Below are 20387 nucleotides of genomic sequence, written 5' to 3' on the forward strand. Positions count from 1 at the left end.
CAACCAACTAAACAAACAAACAAACAAAAGCCCTGATAGGGCCCTCAATGAAATTGAGTTTGACATCCCTGGTTTAAACCTTTGGTATTGACCACAGGTAGTAATTGGTTTACAACAGTTTGTTTAGTGACCATTCCAGGTTACAACAGCGCTAAAAAAAGTGACTTAAGACCATTTTTCACACTTACGACCCATGCAGCATCCCCAAGGTCACTTGATCGCCATTCAGATGCTTAGGAACTGACTCGTGGCGGCTGCATCGTCCTGGGGTCGTGTGATCTATCACCTTTTGCACTTTTTCACTTTACAGCCATGCTGCTAACTGAACAACTGTAGTGACTCACTTAACAACCGTGGCAAGAAGGGTCGTAAAGTAAGGCAAAATTCACTTAACACATGTTTCACTTAGCAACAGAAATGGTGGGCTCAGTTTTGGTCGTTAAGGGAAGGACTAACTGTAGAAGGCTTTGCCTTTCAATAGAAATGCATGGGATAAAGAACTATAGCAATAGCCCTTAGACTTACATAATAGTAATAGCCCTTAGACTTCTATATCACTTCACAATCAAATTTTTCAGCTTCTCTAGCTTGGCACTGCCTGTGGAAGCCTTCAATGTAATATCTCCTGGAGGCGGACTGCAATTTCCTTCTCCAGGGCAACCGAGGATGACAGGAATTGCAGTTAAATACAGGAGCTGTAATTACATCAACTGACAACAGGTTTCAGGCCAAACTGAGTGTTTCCCAACCTTGCCAGGAGAAGGAACCTCCAGAGTTGGGTAAGGGAAGGACTGTGGAAATGTGGGTGTTTTACTGTTAGCTGCCATCTCTCCCCCAAAGAGTGGACAATGGGGACCATCTTGGGTCCTCAGGTCACTTTTCGCCGCTCCCAGAACATGCCCCAGATCATACTGCCAAAATTTAGTGGAAGCCACCAAAAAGCAACTGTAAATAATTTTGGGGACATTTTTTTTAAAAAAAATAAAAAGTCTATGAATAAAGGAAGTGGGCTATGCCACTAGCAGTCTCAAAACACTTATTTTGTTTTTTTAATTTTTCCTTCCGCTCCATCAAATACCTCAAAAGTAAACCGGATGGGGCCGAAACCTCCCCTCTCCCCTTCCAGTGAGGTCACCATGTAACTGCCACCTCCCTCACAGCAAAAGTGACTCCTGGCTAAAAAAACATGTAGCCATAGTGCTTAAGACTTATATCTTCACAGTGCTTTTCATCCGTCTCAAAGAGGTTTACGGAGTCACCATAATTGCCCCAACAATCTGGGTCCTCATTATACCTACCTCGGAAGGCTGGAAGGCTGAGTCAAGCTGAAAACAGAATTGCCAAATGGCAGTCAGCAGAAATAGCCTGCAGTACTGCATTCTAACTACTGCGCCACCAAGACTCTCTGATGCTGATTCTCCACAATCCACATTGCAACAGACGCTACCTGTACAATCTCAAGCCAAACTGTTGTTTTCAGCAAAATCAACATCTCCTTCTCACATGCCTGTCTGACAAGCAGAGTATAAATAAGATTTGAGCAATCAAATGCCAGAGCTAAACTTGCTTGACTCTATAGGAGGCTCCACTACAAATAAGCCCCCTTAAATGAATTTAAATGGATGACAGAGAGCTGGCTCCTGTTAGGGTGCTTCAAGAGTGCTACAAGGTGAAATATGGTTTTGGGAGCGCCAGGAACAGATTCAGGTTTTTCTCCAAATCTCCCACAAAGGGCCACTTTTACACGTTCTCTACTTCAAGAACACAATCCAGGTGGCCAGGATCTTGCGTAAAAACAGGGTGGAACTACAACTGATGACCTCCTTTTCCTGGTCCACAATAGAAAACATCCTCACTTATTGCATTACAATGTGGTATGGTATGCTGGCTTGATAACCATGGATAGAAAGACAGAAAAAGAGTGACGAGCAAGGCACAAAACATCATGGGCTGTCCCCTGACATCGCTAGATGACATCACTAGGGCTTGCTTCCTTAGAAAAGTGAGGAAAATCCTCAGGGACGACTCACATCCTGTCACCAGTACTTTCCTACCATCAGGAAGGAGATAGAGAAGCATAGCCAGTTCTATGAATAGGCTGAAGAAGAGCTTTTTTCAGTGAACCGTCAGACTCCTGAATGCAACATAACATCATAAGTATGTCGTATGATTATTTTAACTATTAACCTTAGTCAGCAGTGGCAAACACTAGCTGTTAAAAGACTTATGAATATCTCATAGCATCAATTCATTTCGTAGACAAGATCACAGTTCATAAGATATTAGCATAATTGGGTAGGAAAAATATACAGTACAGGAGAATATAAAGAATAAAAATATCTGAAAATGTTTGTTATGTACATGTTGGAATCAAACAACTGACAATCCAATTACCATATTTTTGTTGTATAAGACGCACCCAGATTTTAGAGTAGGAAAACAAGGAAAATGTATTCTGAACCAAATGGTGTAGTATTATATTGCTTAATAAAATACCAGTGTAGCAGAATACTTTTTACAAACTTCAAACTTGACAGCTTCAAGACTTGTGGACTTCAGCTCCCAAAATTCCTCCACCAATCACGCTACCCTATGAATGGGATTTGAAGTCCACAAGCCTTAAACTTGCCAGGTTTGAAGACCAAAGTCAAGTTTTACACAACCCCAGCTTATTTGGCCCCTATGACGATCATTAAGTCTTTTTTACCTCATGATTCTTGATCAATGTATCTTTTCTTTTATGTACACTGAAAGCATATGCACCAAAGACAAATTCCTTGTGTGTCCAACCACACTTGGCCAATAAAAGTATTCTATTCTATTCTATTCTATGTCCAACAAAGCAGAGAAAGAAAGTAGTAAGCCTAAAAATTAAAGAAAGGAAAAGAAGCACTGTTTATATGTTTCTGCCCTTAGAACAATATGTCTATCATCCAAAAAGAGGCTAAAACATTTAGATGAAATGTTTTACTATTAGGCAGTGAATACAGATAACAGAACACTAAAAATCAAACTTAAGGAATAGGGGGAAATAATGCATTAATTAATAAAAATATTTTTGGCACAGAAATTGAAGTGTCAGCAGAATACTCTGGCTATTTTTATTTTTGACTCTTTTTGCAATTTGTATTAAGAATACATTTTTACAAATAAATATTGAAAAAATGGAACAACTTTTAGAATGTTTCATGTAAAAGGTTCATATTCTCTGTGAACCTTCTCTCTACATCTTCTGATTGTATTTTTGTTCATTGGTACCTCTGAGGACAGATCTGCAAGTTGGTCATCTTCATTTGTGTTTATAGAGATTTGGAGGGGACTGTTGAAGTGAAAGAGACCCCCAAACACACAAAATTTCTGTTAGATCTTGGAACCAATTTGCTGGTTCCTGAAGAAAACACTATATGTAATTGCTTAGGTGAAGAAACCTTGCAAACAAAACTGTAGGCCCTCAACTTCTTATTGCATATGTACAGTATATTATGAATGGATTTTTCAAATTCAAATGTGTATTGTTATCCATTATGTAGTCAAATGGGTCAGAAAAATCTAGCAAAAACTTTGTCCACTCTAACAAAAATCTTAGGAATTGGAACACATCTAACTAAACTGTAATGTATTTTTCCATATTGCCATTTTGTTGCTTCAAAAAGAATCCTTAGATAGGCAAACTGCAGGAAGAATTTTACAATAGGTTTCTACCTTATTTTGCTCCAACTGTCACCGCCTTCCCCTTCCACTCCCTTATCTGCGTGTGTGTGTATGTGCGAGAGAGAGGGAGAGAGAGATGGACGGGTGCAACTACCTGGAAACAAGCAGCATCAGCTTCATTTTCAAAGCCTCCTGCATGATGGATTCTCTGTCTGGGAGCCCCGTTTCTCCTCCCCCTTCCCCCCCCCCCGCCCTCCCGTTTTAGCCTGTGCTCCAAAAGCGCTTTTCCTACCGTTTAGGACCGACACTAGTCTCTCGGGGTGGAGAGAACAGAGCCACAAGCGCTGCCTTCAAGCTCCATGCACGGCAGCTACAGGCGGTTCCGGTATTCTTCGCTCAGGCAAAAAACACGGCAGTGGAGGTTCTCAGGCGTCCTCCACCACCGTCGTGTCTTTTGTCTGGGCGAAGAATACTGGAACCGCCTGTGGCCGCCCTGCACGGAGCTTGAAGGCAGCACTTGTAGTTTGGTTCTCCCCACCCTGAGAGAAGAGCGCCAGGTTCTAAACAGTGGGAAAAGTGCTTTTGGAGCGCAGGCTGAAACGGGGGGGCACACAGGGCAGGGGGGGAAACGGGGCTCCCAGAGAGAGAATCGGTCATACAGGAGGCTTTGAAAGTGAAGCAGACGCCGCTTGTGTTCTCCCTGATGCCGAAGTGAAGGACGGAGTGGGTTCCTCAGCCAGGGAGAGGCAGCCCCTGCCGGCCACAGCCGCTCGCCTGAGCCTCTTTTCGGCCTGCCGGGAGGGTTCCTTGGCCAACGCCTGCTGGTCTAACACGGGGACGGAAGCAGCCAAAGGCTGCCGGATGGCCTCGGGGACAGCCGGCGAAGCACGGAAAGGCTGCCGCTGCTGACCACTATTCAACTCCCTCCACTCGCATCATTCGATGTATAAGATGCTCCTAGTTTTTGATGCACTTTTTTGAAGTAAAAAGGTGCATCTTATACACCGAAAAATACAGTAACCCAGATCAGACCTATAAAATACCTGCTTTAGGAATCTTACTAAAAATTTAAAATGTCCAATTTATAATGAACAGACTAACATAAGGCAGCTTTCTAACATGGGTCATTTTTTAAACTTTAAGCTGTAGCTAAAGGGGAGGCTAGAGAGTGAAGGAAAGTGGGGAAAGCAAATGATCATTTCAGCAGAAATCTGCCCAATTTAACTCCCCCAGGTTGCTATAAGCTCCTGGAGCACTGTTCTTAAAGTGTTATAACACAATTACAGATAGTCCTTGACTTATGACCACAATTGATCCCAACATTTCTGTTGTGAAGCATGACAGTTAAGTGCGTTTTCATACCACAGTTGTTCTGTGAATCACTGCAGTTTTTAAATTAGTAAAACAGCTGTTAAGTGAACAGGTTTCCCCACTGCTAGTCAAAAGGTGATCACATGACTCTGGGACACTGCAACTGTCATAAGTACATGCCAGTTGCCAAGCATCCAAATTCTCATTGTGTGATTATGGAGATGCTGCAACAGGTGAAGTTACTGTTGTAACTTCAAAATGGTTGTCAAGGACTACCTGTATTCCTTTTCCTGGTCTTCAGTAATATTATTAATCTACCCATCCACACATACACAAAGACTTTGTTGTTTTACACAAGTATCATAACAGCAGCTGGCCCCAACTAGAACCTTTACACCCAAAGCAGAAAATACAAAAGTTATCCAATTTTTAAAACCACAGAGGCTCAGTTACTCACAGGATATGCTCCAGACTAGAGCAAATATCACCAAGTCTTGTCTGACTTTTTAAGTAACCTTTGCTTACAAGTGTTTACACTGCTTGCTTTCTCAAGCTCCTCGGGAAGATTCTTTATAATAAACTTCAGAATGTAAGTAATTTTCATAATAATGCCAAAATGAGAGCCAGTGGTGAGGGAGAAGGAAAAGACTGGAACCATTTTCTTTTTTGTTTTCAATCATTTAAATTCATTTTATATTTTCTATGACATCCAATCTAACAGAGAGGTCAGTCCCATTATATTTAATGTATTGTGACTATTATTTTAACGTGTATATTTTGTAAGCCTCTCAGAGTCCGCTGGAATGGGAGGCTGCATTAACAGAACTATTATTATTATTGTTCAGTCAAGAGAAAATCCAGTTGGAACAGCTGGCTGACTCAGCCTTCCCTCCTTCTGAGGTAGGTAAAATGAGGACCCAGAGTGTTAGGGGCAATAAGGCTGTAAACCTTTGGGACGGCTGTCAAGTACTGTGAGGTGGTATATAAATCTAAGTGCTATTGCTACTGCCCTCCCTCCTTCCTTCCAAGTAAAATAATGACCCAGATTGTTGCTGACTCTGTAAACCTCTTTAAGAGAGCTGGAAATCACCATGAAGCAGTATATAAGTCTAAGTGTGATTGCTATCCCTCCCTCCCTCCCCTCCTCCACCTTCGAAAGGGTCCCACAGAGTTGGCTTTTGCCTGGTCCCGTCGACTAAACAATGTAGTCTGGTGGGACCTAGGGGAAGAGCCTTCTCTGTGGCTGCCCCGGCCCTCTGGAATCAACTCCCCCCAGAGATTAGAAATGCCCCCACCCTCCTTGCCTTTCGTAAGTCACTGAAGACCCACCTATGTCGCCATGCATGGGGTAATTGAGGTATCGCCAGGCTAATATAGTTTATGTATGGTATGACTGAGTTGTATGGTTTTAATGATATGGGTTTTTAGATGTTTTTAAATATTGGATTTGTCACGTTGTTTATCACTGTTTTGAGCCGCTCTGAGTCTTCGGAGAGGGACGGCATACTATTATTATTATTATTATTATTATTATTATTATTATTATTATTATTATTATTATTTGGTTCAGTTCTGCAACCCATCAGGACCGACACAGACTTCAGAGGATAATCAGAACTGCAGAAAAAACAATTGCTGCCAACCCGCCTTCCATTGAGGACTTGTATATTGCCACAGCCAAAAATAGGGCTCCGAAAATATTTACTGATCCTTCATATCCTGGACATCTCATCGTTCCCATCACCCATCTCCTCCCACTAATGACTGTATGACTGTAACTTGTTGCTTGTATCCTTACGATTTATATTAATATTGTTTCCTGATTGCTTATTTGTATCCTGTGACGATCATTAAGTGTTTTTTACCTCATGATTCTTGATCAATGTATCTTTTCCTTTATGTATACTGAGAACATTTGCACCAAAGACAAATTCCTTGTGTGTCCAATCACCCTTGGCCAATAAAGATCTGATCTGATCTCTCCTCTCCTCTCCACTCTATTTCTATCTATTCCAGTCTATCCTATTCTATTCTAGTCTATCCTATCCTTCCGAGGTGGGTAAAATTAAGGCCCAGATTATTGGGGACGATAGGCTGACTCTATAAACCGTTTAGAGAGGGCTGTAAAGCATTGTGAAGCGGATATAAGTCTGAGGGCTATTGCTCCACCCCTCCGGCTGCTGGGGATGATGGGAGCTGTAGTCCACCGCTCCCGAATGGTGCCGCGGCGAGTCCCAGGCCCGTCAGCGCCGGCTAGCTGCCCTTCGTGCGACGCCAAGCACCCTTCCCATCCCCTCATCGGCTCCCTGCATCTGCCCACGAGGAGGCGCGGCAGGGATGCCTCCCACCTCGAGTGCCAAGGAACGGGAGGAGGTGAGAGAGAGAAGTCTGCCGGCAGATAGGTAGGCAGGCAGGCCGCCCGGGGAACGGCCCCCACTGCCCCGAAAACCCGCCCGGATACCTGCGAGTCCCGGAATTCCACCACCACATTCTCGCTACTCCAGCGTGCGGCCATCTTGGCTGCCCTGGAGGCGACGGCGGCCAGGAAGTCGTCGCGCTCGAAGCGCGGGGCCTGCCGGGAAACATAGTTCTCGGCGCTTGGAGGAGCCGGAACTGCGTCAGAGCCCGACCTCAGCTTCTCCCATCAGGGTTGGACTTCAACTCCCAGACTCTCCCCGCGCCTGACTAGGAACGCTGGGAGTCGAGGTCCGACGTCGGTTTGTTTTGATCTTTCTTAAGGCGGCGTGCTGCCCGCTTGGCCTCTCTCAGGCGCGCCTTTTTTCTTTCCTTGCATGCTTTTGCAAGGCTAAGACACAAACAAAAATCCCTGTCTTATAAATTGAAAGCCCTCTTATTGTGCTTGTGAGCACGCAGAACACTATATTTTTGCTTCCGTTATGCAACTGTGTGTAAACATACTCAATGAGGGATGTGAAGGTTAGAAGACTGCCAAGTGGCAAATCTATATCACTATGTATATTATATCAGTGTTTCCCAACTGTGGCAACTTGAAGATATCTGGACTTCAACTCCCAGAATTCCCCAGCCAGCATTTGCTGGGAGTTGGAAGTCCAGATATCTTCAAGTTGCCACGGTTGGAAACACTGTATTATATGTATATAATATATATATATACAGTATTATATAATGTCATACTAATATGTATTTACATTATAGAGACGAACTGGATAACCATTTATCTGAAATGGTATAGGGGCGTGGAGGTGAACCTATGGCATAAGTGCCACAGGTGGCATGCAGAACCATATCTGAGGGCACGTGAGATGTTGCCCTGTGTGAGCTCCAGCATGCATACACACTGATTTTCAGCCTTCCAGAGGGTGGGGGGAGCCATTTTTGCACTCACTGGGCTTAAGGAAAGCCGCCTGAAACCTGGGGAAGGCGAATAACAGCCCAAACAAACTTCCGGTAGGCTCGTTTTTTGCCATCCACAGGCTCCAGAGGCTCCAGTGAGGTCTGGGTGCATACGCAGGGGGAATGGGTGGGGATTTATGCGTGTGTGCATGGGGGGGCATTGCATTATGGATGTGGTGTGTGCTATCGAGGCCACGTGCACCCTTTTGGCACCCGACGAGAAAAGGCTCACCGCCATTGTTATAGGGCAGGGGTAGGCAAAGTTAGCACTTCTATGACATGTGGACTTCACCTCTCAGAATTCCCGAGCTAGCATGATTGGCTCAGGAATTCTGGGAGTTGAAGTCCACAAGTCATAGAAGAGTCAACTTTGCCTACCCCTGGTATAGGGTCTCCTGCTCAAGCAGGGGGTTGGACTAGAAGACCTCACAGGGGTTCTTTCCAACTCATACCGTAAAAGCCATTTTCAACTCTATTGCTTGAATTCAAAGAGGCTGGTAGGAAATTAGCATCTGGGAAAGGGCCATTTTCGTTTGCAGTTTGAAATCAAACAGACCATTCACAGAGCCAGGGGGAGGAATCTGGCTGGGAAGTAGGATAAACGAGGTTAAAAGTCATTTCCATTCACTTTCAATTCACAGAGGCGGAGGCAAGCAGAAAGGTACTGTGAAAGCCATTTTCAACTCTATTGCTTGAATTCAAAGAGGCTGGTAGGAAATTAGTGGCTGGGAAAGGGCCATTTTCATTTGCAGTTTGAATTCAGAGTTTAATGTGTGGTTAAGGCAGTGGTGTAAAGCTGAAGGTTTTGGATATGTTAGCCATGATGTTAGCAGGTGGTCTAATAGGGAGTTGTTTAAGAGGGATGGTTTGCATCCACCATACAGAGGTACCCAGGTGCTTGGTGAGTTCAGAACTTTTTTGGACAGGCATTTAAACTAGGTAAAGGGGACAGAGATGTAACTGATGTGGATAATTTTTGTCCCGACCAATGAGGATAAATCAGTTTGTTGAAGTTTATGAAAAAGGAGATGTAAATGAAATAGATGTAGTTGTTGATAATAAGGGGCAAACAAATAATTATAATAATGTTCTTTGTGTAATGTGCACGAATGCTCGAAGTTTGAGCAACAAGCTCTGTGAGTTAATGGCCACAATATCTAGAGATAATTTGGATCTGGTTGCCATAACTGAGACATGGTTTAAGGATTCTAATGAATGGGAAATATCCATATTGGGATATACATTGTATAGGAAGGATATAATAGAGAGAAAGGGAGGTGGAGTAGCCATTTATGGTTAAGGAAAGTCTAAAAGCAACACTAATTCAAAATACATGTGAAGAGCTGGAGACTCTCTGGGTTTGCATGCAAACTAAAGAGGGTTCTGTCATTAGAATTGGGGTGATCTATAGGTCTCCAGGGCAATCTGAGGATTATGACAACACGCCTTTGATACAGTTCCACATAAAGAGCTGATAGATACATTAGTGAAGATTGGACTTAATCCCTGGATAGTTCAGTTGATTTGCAGCTGGCTGAAGCATAGATATCAGAGGGTTGTTGTTAATGGTGAGTATTCTGAGCAGAAACTGGTTACAAGCAGTGTAAGGGTCTGTTCTGGCACAAGGGTCTGTTCTGGGTCCTATTCTTTTTAATGTTTGTGAGTGACATAGGGGAAGGTTTGGTAGGGAAGGTTTCCCTATTTGCCAATTACTCTAAAGCATGCAATAGGGTTGATATTCCTGGAGGGATCTAATATGGCAAATGATTTAGTTTTACTAGATAAGTGATCAAAGCAATGGAATGCAGTTTAATGTTTCCAAATGTAACTGAATTTAAGCATGCCTGGGATAAACAAATATCCATCCCAAGATAAAATACAGGAAATAGTATAAGGGCAGACTAGATGGACCATAAGGTCTTTTTCTGCCATAAATCTTCTATGTTTCTATGTTCATGTAGACAGACTTCAAATTAATCAATCAACTAATCCAAAATAGACATTACAGTAGAGCCACAGAGTTAGCTGGATCTCCTTTGATTTAATAGAAGCGTATCTGAATTAAGCTACACTAACTGTTGTTTCCATCTCTGGAAGGAACTTATCCATACCACTGCTGTGTTTTTGCACAATTCTTCTGGACATGTTTCCTAATGACGATGCAATAGGTTGGGAAGGGATCTGTCAACACTCTATTCAAAGTTTAGGAGAATAGGGATTTAGTCTGTTTACCTATGTGAGATATGAATCTTTCCATTCCTGATTAAACCCAATATGACTTTGGCTGAAAGTTCACAACTGCCACTTCAATTACATCACACAAAATAATTGCACAAAAGATGAGGAGTCTTGTAAATGACGTGTCTCCAGGAGCTTCATTCCAAACAAATATCCCGGGATCTACTTCTAAAACCAGGTTCTTACAAGGCGGGGACAACTCTTTCCTTGCTGCCTACTAACCAGCAAGTGTCCCATCCCGTGGAGTTCTTGGGGATGTACCATCACATTTCAAAAGCTCTTATGCCTGGAACTGTCGGAAAGAACACAAGTGAAACAGACAGAAGCATCTTCTCTTCTCAGTTGACAGCACTCAGAATTTTATAACCCCTTACCTGAAATTGGTGTGAAGGCTTGTGCGGCCCACTGCAAAAGAAATGGTTGAAAACTGGTTCTGTTCCTTTGTGTTTGTGTGTGTGCGTGTGTTGTGTTTGTGTCCATTTTTGTCCTTTGCAATCTCAGAACTCCTCAGGCTGTATTGTTGAAGACTAATTTGGCAGCAAACCCTCAAAGTGTGGAAGTACGGTTTATCTTGATAGTGTTTTTCTTAAGAGTGCAAAGGAATTACATAGGGTGAATTAACTTATACTAGCTGGGTGCAAAATTTACAAAAGAATTGAACCTAGAATAAGGAGCGATGGCTTACTTTCCAGAAGATTCACATCACCAAACAGAATGCAAAGTACCTGGACTCAGCTCAGGATTCATTATGCACAAATGTTTCTACTTCAAATATTCTTGAGCAAAAGAAGACCCCCTTTTAGGTATTATTAATCAACAAGCAATTTTAGTATATAAAATAATAAAATGCTCATTTATTGTATTTCTGTGTATGTTGAACACTAGCAAGGAAAAAATATGTAACACATTCAATCAAGAGACTTAAAGGAGCCGTAAGGGACCTTGGGTGTACTAAAGCTGTAATCATGTGTCAGGAGATGGCAAAAATTTAAAATGAAATTTTAAGGTAGCTGGTGATAAAAAGGAACACAGTGGTTAAGTGAATCTGGCTTTCCCGTTGACTTTGCTTGTTAGGTTGCAAAAAATGATCACATGACACTACAACCGTCATAAATTTGAGTCCATTGCCAAGATCCAGAATTTTGATCTTGTGACCATAGGCATGTTGCAACCGTCATAAGTATGAAAAATGTTCACAAGTCACTTTTTTCAGTGCATTTGTAAAGTGAATGGTTCCTAAACAAAACTGTTGTAAGTCAAGGACTCACAATATTGGAGGGTGCAACATGCTCCTCCATAAACCACGATACCTATAGGGCCTGCATGCTCCCCCTCTAGCCCAAACAGACCCTAGTTTCCACCACACAAGCCAGGAAGTGCAATCCCTGCAGCGACCAGGCAAACGGGCATCCAGCCCTTGCAAGTTTATCTGGGGCTCTGCTGCTGGCACCCGAGGGCGAATCTAAGGCTGCAGAAAGTTCAGAAAGCGCCTCAGCCACTCTGGAGCGTTAATGGAAAAGGCTGGAGACCCTTTGCTTAAGCCAGGAGTCCCTCCAACCTTGGCTTTGCGGATTTCAACTCTCAGAATTCTCGAGCCAGACTTCACCTCCCAGAATTTATTTATTGGACTTGTATGCCGCCCCTCTCCATGGACTCCCAGCCAGCAAAGCAAAACAAAGCTAGCCAGGGAATTCTGGGAGTTGAAGTCCGCCAGGCTTCGAGTCGCCCAGGTCGGAGGTTCCACGCCTGGCTCCCGCCTGGCCACCAACCACGTTCCGTCGTCCGTTGGCCGGGCAAGCGCGGCAGCGGCGGAACTCCTCCAGCGCGTTGCGGCGGCCTAGCGCGGGCAGGAGGCTCCCCCGTCCCGGCCGAGGAGACCCAGGCGCGCCCTCCGCCCCTCCCCGTGGCTGCCATCCCGCGGCGGCGGCGAAAGGAGGGCGGAGGAGAGGAGGAGACGGGGAAGCCGCGGCGCAGGCGCCGTGCGCGGCTCTATTGTCTGGGCTCCGGGAGCCCTCGGGAAGCCCGGCCGGGGACGCGTCAGCCTGCCAGGCGCCCTTCGCGAGACCCCGACGGCCCAACTGCCCGCAGGCGGAGCGGCGCTCGGGGGGCCGCGCTCTTCTTCTTCTCTTCTTGCTCCTTCCTCCACCTCCGCCGCTGCCTTCCGCAGGGCGGGACCCCCAGCCGCCCCCAGCCGTGGATGAGCCCGGGAGGCGCGGCGGGCCGCCCGTTGGGGCGCGGCGGCGGCTGCTGCCGCTGCACGGCGAGGCGCGGAGCGGGGCCGCCGCTGCTGCTGCAGGCCGCCTCACGATGCCCGGCGGCGCCGCGGGTGGCCTGAGCGCCTAGTGGGCCCGGCTCCCTCGCTGGGCATGGGGGGCAAGCAGAGCACGGCGGGCGCCACGGCCGCGGGGCGCTCGCGAGGAGGAGGCGGCGGAGGTGGCCCCTTGGGCGGCGTGGCCAGCGACGACAGCGCGGTGCCGCCGCCCGGGGGAGCCCCGCACTTTGGCCACTACCGCGGCGGCGGCGGCGGCGGCGGTGGAGGAGGGAGCGGCGGCGGGAGCTCGGCGATGGGCCTGCGCAGCCGCTCCGTCAGCTCGGTGGCCGGCGTGGGCGTGGGGCTGGGTGGCGTGGAGCCGGCCGGCGCCGGCAGCGTCCCTTTCGGCCTGTACGCGGCGGCTTCGGCGGCCTCGGCGGCCGCGGCCACCACTCCCACCCCGGCGGCGGCGGCGGCGGCGGCCTCCTCGGCCGATTCGGAACGGGGCCCCGGCGGCGGGTCGGGCGCGGACTCTCCCCCTTACGGCCCTGGCAACGGTTACCAGGAGACGGGAGGCGGTCACCACCGAGACGGGATGCTGTACCTGGGCTCCAGGGCCTCGCTGGCCGACGCTCTACCTCTGCACCTCGGACCCCGGTGGTTCAGTTCCCACAGCGGTGAGTCGGGGACCCGGAGCCTGCGGGTGGGGGTGGGGAGAGCTCTAGGGATGCAGGTTGGTGGAGGCCGGGGCTAAAAGGCCGCATCTCGGTGCTGGGTTCAAATCGGAGCCGAAAGGCCAGGCGGCTGAGTGTGTGGTGGTGGGGGGGAACAAATAGCCTTTGGCCATCTCAGAAGACCGGGCTAAAATGGCTGGTCAAGGGGGAGTGTTGGGGTTAAAAAGGCCCTTGGGGCTTCCTTCACACGTAGAAGTGGGCTGCTAAGGTGGGACGGCGACCTGTGCTCGCCCCTGTGGCTCTGAGGGCTAGCGGAGTCCTGTGCAATTCTGCTACTGCACCTGGGCAGGGAGCGAAACCCTGCGCAGTCCACAAGCGATTTTGCTACCTACCCAGGTGCAGAAGCAGAATTGTCCTGGACTCCACTGTTACCCCTCCGAAGCACAGGCATCCCAGCGTGTCCACACACAATTTCACTCCCTGCCCAGGTGCAGTAGCAGAATTGCGCTGGACTCCAAGCCACGGGGGCGAGCACACACCACCATTCCACCTTAGCAGCTACATCTGTTCACACGTCCTTCAAACCTAGTCTGTCAATCTGAGTCAACCAACCTCTTCAGAGGTTGTGAGAACAACACAACACTTGCGATCTTCAAGGCCGGGGAATACTGCCATCTGTCTCAAATAGGGTACGGCAGTGGTTCTCAACCTGGGTGTCAGGGCCCCTTTGGGGGTCAAATAGCCATCTCACAGAGGTCGCCTAAGACCATGGGGAAAAAGACAAATTTCCCATGGTGTTAGGAACTAAAGCTTCTATTCTGGTGCTTTGGAACATATTTTACAATCTGACACCAGGTGTTTACAATGGGAGTGTCCCTCTGACCTTCCTGCCAATCAGCTTAAAGCTCTTTTGGGAAAATTGGTGTTAGACTTATGGTTGGGGGTCACCCCAACATCAGGAACTGTATTAAGGTGTCACGGCATTAGAAAGGTTGAGAATCACTAGTGTAGGGACTCCTGCAGGTCCCTACGAACTCTAATAAAAATCAATAAATAAACATTGTGCAATGCATGTCCAGAAACTGGGTAATAAATAGAGTAACCAATTACAGTTTGTTGAGCCAACAATTATATGTTGTAAGAGGTCCTTCAAGGTAGTCAGATATTTTATTATCAAAACCATGTGCTGGGAGCTTCTTTCTTCATTAATCTTCTCTTTTCTACTTGGCAAGCGAGGAAGTGCTTACAATAGAAAGTATCCTGAGCTCTGGATTTGGACTAAGCCTGACACAACTTTGCTCTTCGTAAACAGCCTGGGTAGCATTTTTGCCTTCTTTATCTCTGTGGGTACATCTTCTGGCACTCTTCCGAGAATATTGTGCTCATGAAGCAACATTCTGGCTAGGTTTGAACTACAGGCCAGACTAAAATGTGGCAGTGGGGTGATATGTTGTGTGTATGTATGTATGATATCTAAATGTAGGCAGTTGGAATAAACTCCCATCTAAAATATTAGCAGAATCGCTCCCTTGTCTTCCCAGACAAGGTTAGCTGGGGAAAGAGTAACAAGAGGGTAAGAATGGAGGGTGAACAAAAACTTTGCCAGGTATGCTTGTGAATACCTGCAGTAATTTGATTACTGTGGTGGAAATGTTGGTGCGTCTTATACACTGAATACAGCCATTTTTGGCCTTCTGAAGCGTTGTGCAGAGGGTTTGGGAAGTGTGCAGAGTGCTCCTTTCCCCCCCCTTATGTACCTCTTTGAAATCTTGGTATTTCTTATACACTGGTGCGTCTTATAGTCTGAAAAACATGGTAGTTAACTTCATGGCCTGGAGCCTCCCAGGAGTTATGTTCTTAGCTTAATTTTGCTTTAGTTGTTGATTTTAGATCAAGGGTAGGCAATTAATTTTCCCATGTGGCCACATCAGAATCTGGGACTGTTGGGTAATGCCAAACCAATAAGGCTGTGCAAGTACATAGATGTGCGTACACATAGGTACACAGTGATCTGTGTGTCCCGAAGGTGCTTTTTCAGGAGATAACTGGATTTTCTTGTGTGTGTGTGTGTGTATTTAAGACATTTCGCTTCTCATCCAAGAAGCTTCTTCTCTCCAATTTGGAATCCTTCCAGACAGGTGAACTTCAATTCTTAGAATTCTCATTTGTGGTCCCACAATGGAATTTTGGGAGTTAAAGTCCAGATATTTTATAATTGCCACACAATCGAGAAAGACTAAATTGAGTTGGTGTAAAAGAATGTAGAATTAGGTCAGATTGTCTCTCCTAGATCTCATGGAAAGCATTATGAGTTTTAGGGACTATTTTTTTTTTCTGGTGAATGAAAAGGTTTAATACTGTGGAACATCACATTGGCTGTACTGCATCCAGTGTTTTTTTTTAAAGATATTGAGACTAGAAAGAATGCAGGATGATGAGGGGACTGGGGGCTAAAACATACAAAGAACGGTTGCAGGAACTGGACATGGCTAGTCTAGTGAAGAGAAGGACCAGAGGAGACATGATAGCAGTCTTCCAGTATTTGAAGGGCTGCCACAGAGAGGAAGGGGTCAAGTTATTTTCCAAAGCACCTGAAGGCCAGACAAGGAATAATAGATGGAAACTGACCAAGGAGAGATTTAACCTAGAAGGAGGAACTTTCTGACAATGAGAACGATCAACCAGTGGCACAGCTTGCCTTCAGAGGTTGTGGGAGCTTCAACACTTGCATCTGTTAAGAAGAGATTGGACTCTCATTTGTTGGAAATGGTGAAGGCTGGGTCTCCTTCTTGAAAGAGGGGGAGGGCTGGACTAGATAATCTACAGGGCCCCTTCCAACTCTGTTGTTAATCTGTAATCTGGTTTACAGGAAGAATACTCATTTCTGAGGGGGGGGATGGAGGGATTTCCCCAGCAAACTCATTAGGAGGAAGTTAACAGTAAAAATCATTTCAGGCAGAGAATGGGATAAGTTGTTTAGCTTAGACCTCTGGCAGTCAATTCCTGAAATTGACTTTGGGGGTGTCCCCAGGAGCATGCTGGGAAATTCTGCCAAGAATCCCCATCGGTTGGGTTGTAGGGGGAAAGTATGCTCAAATTAAGCCAAGCAATGTATAACTTTGTTTTGACAGGAGGTAGAAGCAATAATGTTCTTTTTGCCAGCCAATTGTGGTTCTTTTATTTGTCCAATTGTTGCTTTATTGATTAACTTTTCAATTACACTGGATTATATCAGCAAATGTGATACTGTATCTCATTTTCCCTCAAACCTATTTCCTGCTCTGTCCAGTTCAAACAGAGGTTCAAACAGAAGGTTCTGTTTTGCTTTCTGTTCTGTATCTAACAAGATTTGCATTGGCTGCCCCAAGTTAGAGATGTGAAATTACGCTGCAGTTCTGACAGGAATTGTTTGTACTCCTTGGTAGGGATTTCTGTATTTTGGTTTTGCTTCCTTTTCATTTAGATGTGTGCATATTTGTGTGTGTGCTGTGTGCTGTGTTCATGTGCACGTGTGTATTGTATTAACATATGGATAGGATATTCCATGCCAATTATATTCAGTTTAGCTTTGAAGATTCAGTTCATTAAAGTGAGCTAATGCAAACCTAATACAAAAGTCTTCTGCACAGATGCAAAATCTTCTATTGTCCTGTTCACCATTACTTCCATCTTAACCCACGTTTATTAATCTACACCGACAGACCAATCTGGATCTTTACATTTTAACACTTCTAATTCAGTTGATTGTATTTTCAAATCAATTTTATAAAACATTTTGGATGGATTTGTACAAATAAATCCAGTTAGCAATTTTTCAAGCCTCCTTTGACTTCAGTTTTACCTACCATGCTGAAAAGCTATTTTGTCTTCTGGAATTTTGACTTTTGTTCCAGCTGCTTCTCATGCCTAGTTTGTGTTTCGCTTACTTCCATGTACATAGGAGCTGCATTGCTACCATAACTTTGACTCAGAATGATGCACCGCTTCAATATTGATTGATGCATTTTGAGGCTAATGTTCTTCAAACTAACCTCCAACGATAAATCCTTGTATGGTTTGCAAAATCATTGGTCACTGATGTGGTACCTTATTCATCCCTTGACACTGTGATGGTGACTCTGTAGTACTAATTAAAAATCCATGTCTTCAATGTCCAGATAATTAGGTTAATCAGGCAATTAATACATTCCATCAGCCTCCATTTCTCTGAACAGCTGGAGGTTTGCCTGCTTGGCACACGCTCCCTGTGTTGAAACCCTCTAGATGTCTTCTTCGGGAGGACTTATTTTTCTCCAAGGGGAAGTGAAAGAGGCCATGAAGGTCACAGCACAAGTGATCAGAACTCCTGGATAATAATGCTTGTCTACCGCTCTGGCACAGGCCCTTCTCTCTAGCTTCTTAAAGAATAAGGCAGTGCAAAAAAAGGCTTCACTTTGCAATTAAACAAGAAGCGGAATTGTATATGGCTAGGTGAGCCTCCATGAATCTGGTTATGAGCTCACCTGATGTTGCTTTGCTGAATTCATTCCTTCTCTGGAAGCTGAGATGAGACCCTCCTCAGTCTGATTTTAAGATACAGTCAAAAGAAAGTCAAGGTCACAGCCCCACTGGTTGCCTCGTGGGCTTGGCTTGAGCACTTTTAAAGCCTGGGCTTGGAACCACAAGGGTTTTGTATATTTACTTGCTCAGATATTTGCTTTCCTTCTTTTTAGCTGCTCAAGGACTGCAGACTTGGTGGTATGGCCACCACCTTAAGAATGCACTCTCTTCTTGCCAATAAAATATGCCTGCAAATTCATATCTAGCAGCCTACGCATACCTAATCTTAGTCTTTTGGGGCCAGAGGGAAAGAAAACCCAAATTCCGCTAAACTTCCACAGAAATCTCTTACTCACTTGATCTCTGGCAGATTGCTATTTATAAGCCTGCCCAAAGTGTCTCCCAAAGGTTTGGTATTATTACTAAGGCGGAAGTTGATACAGGTGTGATTCCAGACTGTTTTTAGAATAGAATAGAATTCTTCATTGGCCAAGTGCGATTGGACACAGGTGCATATGCTCTCCGTGTACATAAAGAAAAAATAAAATACATTCATCAAGAATCATAAGAGACAACACTTCATGATAGTCGTAGGTTACTAATAAACAATGAAATCGTACTAGGAAACAAATGAAAACAATATAAATTGTAAAGATATAAGCAACATGGTTATAGTCATAAGTGGGAAGAGATAGGTACTAGGAAGGATGAGAAGAAAAATAGTAATACAGTCTTAGTAAATAATTTGACAGTGTTGTGGGAATTAGTTGTTCAGCAGAGTGATGGCATTTTGGAAAAAAGCTGTCCTTGTGTCTAGTTGTTCTGGGGTGCAGTGCCCTATAGCTTTTATGTCCAGGATGTGCGGGGGTTGTGTGAGGGGACCTGCTTGTCCGTGCGCGATTTAGCTCCCTGCCCAGGTGCAGTCGCAGAATTGCGCTGGACTCCGCTAGCACTCAGAGCCACGGGGGCGAGCACAGGTCGCCGTTCCACCTTAGCAGCCCACCTATGAATATGTGACACGTGCGCTTCTGTGGCTGAGCATTCAATGCTCTTGCACAACATCTCCTTGACATTTGTGGGATTCAGGAACCCCTAGCTGGGAATTCTTGAGCAGTCCCTCCAGCTGTGCCAACATCTTTCCCTGGGAGCCAAAGACCTTTTCCTTCCAAGTCTTGCAGCGTTAATGAGGAATAAGCAATAATAAGGAAATAGTCATTTTTTTTCTGATTCTTTTTATGCCCCCCCAAAGTGGCTCAGTTGGGTGGACATTGCGGGGTGCCGGGAGGGTGTTCTTCAGTTTGCTTTACTGTTCAGGGTGTCATAAGGTACAAAGCTTGTTTTTTAAAAAAAGACCGTCTCCACAAACATCTGCCCTATTGAGACGATGCATTCAGAGCCAGCAATATTCTGTGATTGTTGGTTAATTTGGAAAAGCCTTTGCTAAGGAGAAGAAGGCGACACTTCTTCCAGGCTCCAAGTCCATGTTGACGTATTTTGCTGGCTGCTAAGATTCGCCCTTGGGGAGGTGGGTGGCCATAGAAATGTGATTAAATAAATGAAAATAAAACATTGAGCGCAGAACTACAGGAGAAAATGTCCCCCTGGAGTTTCATACAGGATGGGTAGCACCTGGCTGACCTTCCGACCTTAGGAGCTAAACATAGCTTCCAGCCTGGTTGTAAATAGATAAGAAAATAGCCCTTAGACTTACATACCTCTTTATAGTCCTTTATGGAAAATAAGAGCATTTGAGTGGGGGATGGGAGCAATAGGCTGGATGGGGAAGTCAAAACACCGGACCTAGAAGAAGGGAAGAGCAAAGCACTGCCAGCCATTGCTGGGAACCCAGCAGTGGTCTTGTTCATGTAGCCAGGGGGTGCGCTTCAAAAATTTCAGCAACAGCTTCTCTGTCCAGTTGCTGGGTGGGTGTGGCCATGGTTGCTCGGCGGGCGTGGCCTAGTCCCGTGATAGCGAACATATGGCACGTGTGCCACAGGTGACATGTGGAGCCATATCAGAGGGCACGCAAGACGTTGTCCTATTGCAGCTCCAGTGCTTATGTAAGTGCTGGCTAGCTGATTTTCGGCCTTGGGAAAGGCTGCTTTGTCCTCCGGATGCTTCAGGAGTCAAAAAAATCCCCCAGCGGACAAACCGGAAGTTTGGAAAAACGCACTTTCAGTTTGCCATTGTGCTGTTTTTTGCACTCCGGAGGGTTCAGGGAAGCTTTCCTGAAGCCCTGGAGTGCAAAAAAACAACACAGTGGGCAAACCGGAAGTGCGTTTTCTGAACTTCCGGTTTGCCCATTTGGGCATTTTTTTCACCTGCCAGGCTTCAGAAAGGCCTGTGCG

General features: G+C 45.6%; 2 protein-coding genes across 2 annotated transcripts in view; one reads left to right on the forward strand and one right to left on the reverse strand.

Moving 5' to 3' along the window:
* WDR59 (WD repeat domain 59) overlaps nucleotides 1–7514 on the reverse strand; it is a 112638-nt gene extending 105124 nt beyond the window's left edge. Inside the window, exon 1 of the mRNA XM_070760678.1 lies at nucleotides 7424–7514. Within this exon, the coding sequence (XP_070616779.1) occupies nucleotides 7424–7477 (54 nt within the window). The 5' untranslated portion in view covers nucleotides 7478–7514. The remainder of the gene's footprint in view (nucleotides 1–7423) is intronic.
* Nucleotides 7515–12832: 5318 nt separating this feature from the next.
* Nucleotides 12833–20387, forward strand: part of ZNRF1 (zinc and ring finger 1) — a 64365-nt gene continuing 56810 nt past the window's right edge. The window contains exon 1 of the mRNA XM_070760693.1: nucleotides 12833–13503. Coding sequence (XP_070616794.1) covers nucleotides 12942–13503 — 562 coding nt within the window. The 5' untranslated portion in view covers nucleotides 12833–12941. The remainder of the gene's footprint in view (nucleotides 13504–20387) is intronic.

Source organism: Erythrolamprus reginae, chromosome 9 (genome assembly GCF_031021105.1).
Source record: "Erythrolamprus reginae isolate rEryReg1 chromosome 9, rEryReg1.hap1, whole genome shotgun sequence".
Taxonomy (NCBI): Eukaryota; Metazoa; Chordata; class Lepidosauria; order Squamata; family Dipsadidae; genus Erythrolamprus; species Erythrolamprus reginae.